Source organism: Sinocyclocheilus grahami, unplaced genomic scaffold (assembly GCF_001515645.1).
Source record: "Sinocyclocheilus grahami isolate Dianchi unplaced genomic scaffold, SAMN03320097.WGS_v1.1 scaffold866.1, whole genome shotgun sequence".
Classification (NCBI taxonomy): domain Eukaryota; kingdom Metazoa; phylum Chordata; class Actinopteri; order Cypriniformes; family Cyprinidae; genus Sinocyclocheilus; species Sinocyclocheilus grahami.
The window spans coordinates 151,082-162,153 of NW_015506045.1; the positions used below are offsets into that span (position 1 = coordinate 151,082).

The window sequence follows — 11,072 nt, forward strand, 5'->3', positions numbered from 1 at the left end:
ATTCAATATCAATATGTATCACGATATAATTTTTTTCAATAACGGTGATATGATTTTTAAACACATTTCCGATATTTCGATATACATTACCAGTGTTTCCCATACATTGATTTATTTGTGCCGTTTGACTTCGTTGAATAAACATGAGCACTGCACGTTTCAAAATCAAAACGCGTCGCGGGTGTTTTATATGAATGTATCTCTGAAGGGAACCGACTGTCTTCAGAATAGTTTAGATGGCATTTTTATCTGATAAAGTAGCGTTCATGAGCGGAGCTGCTTTATTTACAGCCATTACTGGAGAAACCCGTTAGTTCCACCGCTCTCACAGCGCCTCCTGCTGGCAGACAAGCAGTTTGCATTTTCAATAATAAACCCATTTCCAGCAACATGCTTTTGTTGTTGCTCTATTTTTTTGTTTTCTGAAGCAACTCGGAGCAGGTTTCATACTCGTTATCCTGGTTAATGCACGTTTCAATCTATAAGAATAATCAGCCTACACTACCAGTTAAAGGTTTTTGAACAGTAAGATTTTTAATGTTTCTTAAAGAATTCTCTTCTGCTCACCAAGCCTGCATTTATTTGATCCAAAAGCAGTAAAATAACTGCTTTCTATTTGAATGTATTTTAAAATGTAATTTATTCATATGATCAAAGCAAAATTTTCAGCATCATTAAGCCTACTCCAGTCTTCAGTGTCACGTGATCCTTCAGCAATCATTTTAATATGCTGATTATCAATATTTAAAACAGTTGAGTAAATTTTTTCAGGATTCTTTGATGAGTAGAAAGATCCAAAGGTCAGCATTTATCTGAAATAAAAAGGTTTTGTACACTTTACCATTCAAAAGCTCTTTTTAAAATGTATATTATAGAAATTATTACTTTCATTTAGCAAGTTTAGATGTTTTATGATACTGATGATAAAGACATTTATAATGTTACAAAAGAATAACTGAAGAAACAGTTATTTTAAATAGTAAAAATATTTCAAAATGTTACCGTTTTTGCTGTATTTTGGATCAAATAAATGCAGGCTTGCTGAGCAGAAGAGAATTCTTTAAAAAACATTAAAAATCTTACTGTTCAAAAACTTTTGACTGGTATGTTAGCCTATAGTTTGAAGTAAAAAATATTAATATTAATAAGGAGAGTCTGAGATTTATTTGACAGTGATTTCACATTTATTGTTTGTATGAAGGCTAAATACCAATAAAAGGTGAACATTTATTTATTTGCGCCATTTTTTTTCCTAAAATATTCTATAGTTTTATAGGAGTAGGATTCATAGAGTTGGCAAATTAATTTTTCATAAGTTTGTAGGTACAGACATCTGTTGTGGCCGTTTTTGAGGCTTTTTTAATAGTGTTCATATCGATATCGGAATTATATCGTATCGACCGAAATTAAGAAATATATCGTGATATAAATTTTGGCCATATCGTCCAGCCCTACTTAAACCCCACCTCTTTCTCACAATCGACAGCAATCTTGCATTCAGATCTACCGCCAGCCAATCAATAACCAATAAACAGAACCCAAAACGTCCCCGCCCTATGTTCTATTTTTTTCGATAATCTGTTTCACTCAGTTTCACTTACATATTGTTTGTCACAATATGTAAGAAAATATATCTCGCTACCAATGTTACACTGCGACTTTATACACCACAACTGACACAAAGTTGCCACATTTAACACTCACCAATGAACTCATTTTTGTCTGTCTATTATTAAAAATGCATTAAAAATCCAATTTATAGATTTAATGACTTGAATACATGTATACTATGTGGAGAATGTTTTTAATTTCTCAATTAAAATTCATTATAAATGTTTTAGGGCATAAAACCCCAGCAGACCCTCACGACTATGTGTCTAGGCCAATACATTACTTCAAATATCAGATCATTTTTATGACAAGGCAAGGTTAGTTCAAGCTGTAAAATGTAATGTGGTCCAACTGAATCCTCAAAAACGTAATGAGATTTATTAATAATACATCACAATATCTGGAAAAACCTTTTACCTTGAAAAATATATTTTTTGAAAATGTGTGTACTCACATGTATTGAATTTTTAAGGAAAATATGTTATAAGTTTTACTTGTTAGTTACAACACATGACATTTTTAGAAGGAAAACATTTTTTAAACTTTTCTAAAAGTTTTTTGAAATTGCATGAAACCAGCTTGAACTAACCCTAACCCTAACATGATTTTAAAAAGATTTTTCCTTTTCTTTTTAGTGGCCATTTTTTTTCTGTCATCGACCTTCTACGGTTCAGCGAGTTCAGGCTAAGTTTAAGTTTATTTTTCAAAGCTCTGTTCATGATCGGGCAAAATGTATGTCCATGTGAAACAGGCCTGATGAAAGCCCCAAGGGTAAAAGGAGCTGAAACCCGATACCAACAAACATCCAAGTTAATGTCATTGTCAACGTTTCCATACGCGACCATCTATATGTGCCAGTCACCCAATTCAAACACACACACAGCGGCCTTGCATTTCCAAGAGCATGCAGTACACACAAATACACGAAGGCTTTAAATAATCCGAAACACTTGCGGCACTAAAGCAGCCTTGTTTAAAAGCCCCCACCCAGCATCACATCCTGTTCCGTGAGCCGCAATACATGTTTATACTCGCACGCCGACCTGTGCTGTGTTAGTTCGGTCAGGCCCTGTGTAAAAATACACGGCGAGGTCAGGAGTTCAAGCCGGCTCTGTCTGCTGCTGGCACACCGTACTGCCCCGCTTGTCAGCTGCTTGCCAGAGGAGGGCTCATCACCACGGCGTCCCCCCGCACGGTTGTCAACACCACGACGCTACGCAACACATGGTGTGCGCCGGGCAACTCACAGCCAGCCGTGTCAATCTCAGCAAGACGGCCGTAGGTTACGAAGAATTACAGGAGCCGTGTCATTTCGTGCTCTCTCAACACGTCTGCAGATGAAATATATTAGCGGAGTGAAAATTTATTGTTCCTGTCGAAGAAACTGTGTCGTGTCTGAATAGGAATTACGAGTTGCGCTTAAAGCAGCAGGCTGAGGTGCCTGAGGTGACGACGCCGTTGTTCCAAACATTCAAAGTTCTTGTAAATCAAGGTTATTGTGAGCACAAAAAGTTCATTTTTTTAAAACACAGAGCCACTGTTTCATTGAGGCAAGGCTCCATGACCTCCACAGTCTGTTATGAAAGCTAAGACACCACTGTTGCCATTTCAACAAAACAGACCTGCTACGGATTTAATAACCTCGCTTTTCTGGAAACCACCTGGGACTCTACGGCTGCAACAATGTAAAACCATGAATGAGGCTGACTCTTTATTTAAAAAAAAAATTAAAAAGGCCCCTACAAAAATGGTGGCTGCTCTCGTTTGGGCGCTCTGCACTCAGCACATTTGCAGTAAATGTCACGGCGGAGGTTTGAGCCATTTTCTCTGTGGCGGCGCTGGATTTGTAGTGGTGTCTGTGCAGTGTGAAATTACACCCTCACATTAAAAAGAGACAGAAGTGAACCGAGGTACAGCTCACGGCTAATTCTGTAGGAGAGAGCATAGGGGGGTTTAATGTACAAGGACCTTTCAAATCAACCATCGAGGCTTGAGTTCATTTATTTTCAGCGTTTGCTAAACCATATTCCCGACAGCATTTCTTTTTGTATCAATCTTTTTTTTTTTCCTTTCTATTTTCGGAGTGTTTTCTTAAGTCACAACCAGGCTACTATCAATAGAATCTACTTTAAAAGCATCAAAAATCATTTTTTCTCTTTCAATTCCCAGGCCAGAGCTAAAAAAAACTACAGAAATAGTTTACAAATGTTTGTGGCGGGATCTTTGATGGTGTAAATAAATATATTTATATTTTACATTTATATATATATATTGCCCTCCTGATCCACTTGACAATATCCTTCCTCCCACTTCCTTCAACAACTGGAAAGCCCAAACTTTTTTTTTTGTGTTTTCGAAATGAAACAAAAAAAAAAAAATGGGAATCAGTTGATGTTATTATTTTTATACAAACACTGATCAAATGCAAGTAGGATTGATTCTGATGATCCGATGCACCTAATGAAGTCCTGAGAGAGAAAAGCAACCGCGGCACAACCAAGTAAGCTGAGATGAACCCCCTTGACAAAAACAACACCAGGGCTGTGTTCAAAAACAAACAAAAGCTCAACATGAGGTGTATGTGTGGGGGTGGGGGGCATCTCACATTGTACACGGAGATAAAAAGAAGATAGACGAAACAAACAACTAATTTACACACTCCTCAGGTTGGGTGCGACATCACAACTATAATTCGACCAAAAAAGCCCCATCTTCATAATCGAACATTTTTTATAGCATGTTTGGAGTCTAAACGGGTTCATCTCTCCAGTCAAAAGCCCTGCAGGTTCCTGGTTGCCAGGAACTGTGGGAAGAGAAGCAGGAGCAAAAAGCCAGGAAGAGGTCCAAGTCACTTTGTTCTTCATCTTGGAAACGAACTTTGAGTGAACCCCGGGTGACGCCAGGCAGTTCAAAAGAGTCAGGCATAACTCTTTCCCTCCTTGGAGAACCTTGCTAAACAAGAGGAGGGAAAAAAGCGAACCTAGTGCCATGAGGCCCCTGTGATCGCTGACACAGTGGCTCTCCGAAGCCCTCTTCAGTCGGTCAGAATCTCACTGAGGAAGGGGGAACCTTTCCACTGCAGTGCCTTTTAGACAGTGTGGCAGAGAGCCAAATTCAGCTTCCATGTAATGAAATCTTTGTAAATTACACTTTGGGGCTAATTAGAAAGAAGATAGGGCAGTGTTTTTTTAACATTTGTTGTTGTTTCTCATTGTAGCAATCTGCCCCAAAAAACCTTCACTCAGGGACGATCGCATAATCAAAACAGCATGTTCATTTCACTCTAATGAATAGCGCTTCTGGTGGACTTTTTAAAGTGCCTTACTCAACCAGCTACATTTTATGCACACAAAAACTTCAAAATATATCCATGAACAATTTAGAATCTGCATCTAGCCAGACAGCGCAGCAAAAAATAAAAAATGGTATGTCGCAATAAGTCGAGTTTATAAAACTCATTATCAAAACCATGAGGCAGAGTAACTTAAAGCTAACAGTCAAAATCGCAATTTAATGAGTAAAATAACATCCTAAAATCCTATTTTCAAACTAAAGCCATTGATATTATCATATACTGTAGGCTATAAGAGAAAAATAAAATGAGAAAAAGCCTCATCATAGCGCTCAATGCAACATAACATAACCAATGATACAATACAATGTAAAATGCTGCATTAAAGTAATACACTTCAGCTCATCTGCAAAAAATATAATCCTAGCACACAAAATAATAATAGCTATCTATTTGAGGAATCTGAATGTGGTATGAATCACACATTATTTGAATAGCATGAATTTTTGTGTTATTATTGTAATATCAGAACTTTGACATGGTGCAGTCTTGACTCTAACTGCAAATTCTCCTCTATCTAAATATCTAATAACGCACATTCTCACAAGACACGCAATACATCACTGTATTAAAGAGCTCTGTAGCAAAAAAAAAATCAATATTTCAATATTCAGCTTAATGTGATAACTGGATTTAAACAAAGGGTAGTAGCACTTGCAAGGTTTTGCTTTCTGTTCTCTATGTACTGTAAGACAGGAAAACCCACCTGTTTTTTCTTTTATTTCACACAGGACGTTGAATAGCGCCGGCTTCATTCTGTGACAATTCAGTGCATGTTTCCTAAAAACACAAACAGAAAATAAATATCAAGCCATCACTATGTATGACCTGTCAAAACTGTCATAACACAGACATTAGGCTTAGAAGGGATGTCTGCTATGTCTGATGGAAATGTGTTTTTGAGTATTTTACAAATGGTATTTGATAGAAGACAGCTGACAAATGGCTCTAAATTGTGCAGCACTTTTTGGGAGTGTTGCATGTGTTAAATGAGCAAAAAAACTGTCCGAATATTTCACGTGCATTATAGATGGCAGCATAAATTGGATTGCAAAGCAAAATTACTATCAAATTCTCATATAAGGCGACTAGTTACATTCCTTTTCCAGAAAATAGCACAACACAAAATGAAGTAATATTAAACCACAAATATAAAGTACATATCAGCATAAGAGTACTTTAATATGTGTGGTAATTACTACAAATCCAATTGTAAGTATTATTCCAAAGTAAAATATCTGCAAGTATTTTATAAAACACCTGTGTTGACAGTTGCTAAGGCTAATAGGGTCAAGTGTCATATAAATTCAACTAGCTACCTTATTGATTTTAATTACTATTTAATTACTACTAAGTCCATGTGTTTTATTGAATAGAATATTTATATAGAAAGCAACAGATTTAACAACGTTCCTTCTATACACAACAAGTAGACGACAGAAAGACTGTAGCCTCTTTGTCATTGTACATTTATGGACCTTCTTATAAATACGTACGATTAAAAATCTTTAAATATGCATACTTGGTAACATTTATTTCTTTGCTCAGTTCTTAGGTGCTTGCAGTCCAATAAATAATAAACTAGGACTGAATCCACCCGCAACGTGTAGTAAGTCTATATGGCACTGAATCAATGCGCTTTCTCATTTGTAACCTGCGAGATCCAGAGCAATTGGAAATCGAAACGATGCATCTGGGAAGAAGAAGAAGACAGCTGAGATTGTGCACAGAAGCACTCGGAGGTGACTGTAACATGTTTGTAATGCAAAATAAAAATGTACGCCAGGATAAAAGTTTGAAAGAAGACGCGAAAAGAAAGTCGGTGCGCTTCGGGTGGCGCGTCAAAATATAAAGCAGCTGACTTGTTCAACACTGTCGACGTGTTTCAGTAGCTAACGTTACTATGAAGTTAATAACACTGAGACAGCATGCATACATTCTTGGATATATACCTGGCTTGTGCCTCGTCCAGACTTTGGTCGGTTATGGTCATGATTTGTTGTAATATGTCTCCAATGTCCTGTTTTCTTCCCTCGCCGTCCGCTCCTCCCGTGCCATCCTGCATATGCTGCGCCAGGCCGGGATGTCCGGCCATGCCCACCCCGTGAGTGGAGTGCATCAACCGGGGCTGATCATCCATCCTCGCCGCTGTTCTCTAGACTCTGGTGACTTTTTCAATTCTCGCCTAGGAGAAGGAAAATTCCTTCAGGAACTCTCTCCGTCACTCTCCTTTTTTTCTGGATGTCAGGAGCGCGTTTACAACATGGAGAGAGGGGAGAAAAGGCAAAGCTCCTTCTCACAGCTGGTTTGGGTGAAATCTGATCTGGAGAGCTGCTTTAGGATCAAGCCACTCCTGCTCTTGCCACCAAAGCCAAGACAGCAGAGCCCAACTTTGTCTAAGGGCTGCTGTAATCCTGTGTAATCTGTGACTCTGCCGCGTAACTCCTTGTTTCCTTTGACAGCTTTACGACTGAAACAGCTTTAAGACGCGCTTTGAAGGCGTTAAACGTGGGGAGAGAAGTGCTTTTGTTTCGCACAGGTCTGTTGGCAACACTGACACATAACGAGAGGCTCCGCCCACCAACACTGGCACATAGCGATGGGGCGCCGCCCATCGGCCGTGATTGGACGAGAGCGCGCTGTTGGCCCCGCCTCGCTTCTTCCACGATACGTCAATCATATTTCCGAGGAAGGTGGGTCGCCGTAATAAGCTTTTAAGATGTGGCGTTAGCGCTGGGACTGGACAGGGTCGTAACACGGTGATGGATAGGGGTTGAACATGAAAATAAATAATGGTGCTTGGCGTAAAGCCTCTCTGTCCGCTCTTTCCCACCGTCAACCAGGACTGGAGCTCCATGTCATCTCATTCTGTAAATGAATGTGATCATCAATTATGTCTTTCAAATGATTGCACTAGTGTAAATCTATGACCAAATTTTATATAGTAATTTATTTAGTTTGAAAGGTCTGAACTGAGTTGTTAATGCATTTTACACATAGTTGTCAATAAAAAATTAAAGTCAAATGTCAAATGTGAACGTTTGTAGATTCGTGGCTGGTGTAAACATGAGGAGAGCTGTTTAGTTCTAGTTTACCCATCTGAAAGATTATGTCTGTGTCAAAATCCCATGAAACATGTCATAACACAGATAGGGCTGCCATATTTGATACATGTATTAAAGTATCATGCAGATTGCTCTGTCAAATAAATCATGATCATATTACATGTAAACATGTAGTGTAAAGATGAGGATCTATATATATATATATATATATATATATATATTCATTACTCCTCCACCATGACCACTCAATGTGTCTTGGAAAAATGATCAGACAGGCAGTTTGCTCAGCCATGTGGTCTATTTAACGGTATTAAATTCACTGGCTATTGACATGGAGCTCAGAACGTGGCAGAAATGTCACGCTCTGGCTGTAGGTGCTGGGAAAAGGACCAATAAAGAGAGTGTTAAAGAGGCAGTTTCTGATGCCTGAGCACCCATCACTGGAGCAAATATTCCAGAAGCACCACTCCTACTATTCATATGTCTCATCCACGTGCTCAACATATGAGGTGCGTCACCTTCCATTATGTTCCTTATGAGAAACGACACCACTTTAACCTGTCCTACTTAGGAGGTGACTGCTGACATATACTGGTCGTATAGGTAATATTGCAACTTTTTATTGCATACAATATAATCAATTTCAGAGAGCAAAAAAGATACGGGAGGGATAATGTAGAAAACACTCAATGCATGACTATATTCAGAGCTCATGTATTACATTTATGTATTACACTTTTTTTTGATTGCAATGATAAATGGTTTATTAAACAAAAACTTTTACCAACAAAGACAGATAACAAGTGCAAAATGTAAATAAATGAATGAAAACGCTAAATATAATATTTAGTGCTTTAGTTTGGGGATAAATTCTCACTATTAACTAACTATTAACTATGACTTTTGCCTTAATAAACTCCTTGCTGCTTAGTAATAGTTAGTTGTTAAGTTTAGGTATAGGTAGGATTAAGGGATCTAAAATATGGTCATGCTGCATAAGACATTAATATGTGATTTATAAGTACTAATAAACTGCCGATATGCTAGTAATATGCATGATAATAAGTAAATGCACCTAAACTAAAGTGTCACCTTCAATTTCCTTCAAGTTCTGTCCTATTTAACATTAGCAACAACCAACCCAATATCATGAGAAAACAAATATTTTACAACTCACGTCATACAAACTCATACGTAAAATATACGATTTTTTTTTAAAAAGCATGAAGCTCCATCCCTAAACCTAACCAACAGTGAAGTGTAAGCAGATTGTACAAAAATGAATAAATAAGATTGTATGAATGTATATGAATTAGCCAACATTTCGCCAAAAGTAAAATAGTTACGAAGTGACAATAAATGGTTTATTAAGCAAAAAAAAAAAAAAAAACTCCTACCAACAAAGATAGATACAAAGTGTGCAACTAAAAAAAAAAGAAAGAAAGAACGAAAAGAAAATGCTCAATTTAATATTTAATTTATTAGTTTTATCCTTATTACCATTAGTAGCAACCAACCCAATATCACGAGAAAACAGCTATTTTATGAGGTGTCGTTTTAGTATTAATTTGTACTAATTGTATTAATTTTGATGAATTGGATGCTACAAATTAATGTGCAAAAATGTAAGATTTAAAAAAAAAAAAAAATCATGAAGGTTCATTTAAACTTAACTGTCAGTGAGGCATAAGCAGATCATATGAAAACATAAAAATGAGCTAGTACAAATTCCTACGAATTAGCCAGAAATTTGCCAAAACGTAAAATAGTTACAAATTGCCATGATGAGATCATACTGGAAATGCATGTTCCTTTGTGAATGATGGGCAAAATGTGATCTCTACTCTTGGTAAAAGACATTTTTTACACCACAGTAGAAGTTAAATCGATCCATCAGATTTCTCATTAGTTGAGGAAGAAGAGGAACTAGTTAACGATAAAAGGAATTGGCCCTGCTGCTGTGATAGTATCTGAAGACTGCTGGGCTGGAACAGATGTATAGGCTAAGTGACCTTTCTCTGTGGAACCAGACCTCAATGATTGTCTGACCTCTTCACAGCTATAGCCTACAGCCAGAAAAGACTCTACAGTATGATGTACTATAGCCACACAGCTCAATGTCAAACATCTTCTGAACCAAACGGGAAAGAATACAGTGTTTTTGCACTAAGTATTGACTCACAAACGGTTTGCTGCTTGTTTACTTGTCCATAAATTCTAGTAGAAACATTGCAAAAATGAAACTGCTGCATAAACAGTATGAACATCTCTTATTAATGAAGAAAAATGCAACATCAGGCTTGAATATTAGCCTTTTTATATAGTTTGCCATATTTGAACATTTTCCGGTCATTCTAGCAGTGTCAGAAATTGCCCGCACATTAAAAAACTGATGCCCAGTCTGAATTTACAATGAGCTTCACGCAGCAAATAACACACTTACAGATATTTGACATTCTCTTGTAGACGATTGAACTCTTGTGGTTTGAATTTAGAGTAGTTTGGTTTTCCCTACCGATCAGCAGTTCTGTATTCCCAGCGGTGAGAGGAGCACATTGTGCTGCTGCTGAACACTTTTCTAGCTCACTCGTTTCATTCATATTTATGCCAGCTCATCTAAATTGTCCTCTCTAATAACGTGTGATCTGCATACTCTCACTTATATCAAGCACATTCATCTTTTCCAAAGCTTTGGAAACATTTAAATAGTTGTAAATGGTTGTGCAGTGCGAGGCTGAATAGTTGGGTCAATGAAAATAAAAATAATAAGAGCACCCACGATAAAAAATTTTTTTTTTAAAAAGACTTTAAAAAAAATCTAGATTATATTAGAAATTTACTACTTTAAGTTAATTTCATGTGGTTTTGAAAGAATTTTAAAGGGGTAATGACCTGAGAAGCCAAAATTCCCTTGATCTTTTGAAATATAAGAGGCCATTGTACTCAGTGTTCGAACTATACCGTGGACTTTGGGGGATCCCATTTTTTGGGGGGGTTTTTTAATAAAGGGGGGGGGGGGTGTGCGCTTCGGGCTGGGGGTTACA

The 11,072-nt window shown here is 37.3% G+C and overlaps 1 protein-coding gene and 1 long non-coding RNA gene across 3 annotated transcripts in view; both read right to left on the reverse strand.

Annotated features, from left to right (window-relative positions):
* Positions 1 to 1,807, reverse strand: part of LOC107563290 (uncharacterized) — a 2,796-nt gene extending 989 nt beyond the window's left edge. Inside the window, exon 1 of the long non-coding RNA XR_001606087.1 lies at positions 1,462 to 1,807. This is a non-coding gene — a long non-coding RNA (uncharacterized lncRNA). The remainder of the gene's footprint in view (positions 1 to 1,461) is intronic.
* LOC107563289 (pre-B-cell leukemia transcription factor 1) overlaps positions 1 to 7,492 on the reverse strand; it is a 78,294-nt gene extending 70,802 nt beyond the window's left edge. For both annotated transcript variants that reach the window (XM_016248109.1, XM_016248110.1), the window contains exons 1-2: positions 6,916 to 7,492; positions 5,670 to 5,743 (exon numbers count right to left, since the gene is read on the reverse strand). In XM_016248109.1, the coding sequence (XP_016103595.1) occupies positions 5,670 to 5,743; positions 6,916 to 7,103 (262 nt within the window). In that variant the 5' untranslated portion in view covers positions 7,104 to 7,492. The remainder of the gene's footprint in view (positions 1 to 5,669; positions 5,744 to 6,915) is intronic.
* Between the last annotated feature and the right edge of the window lie 3,580 nt (positions 7,493 to 11,072).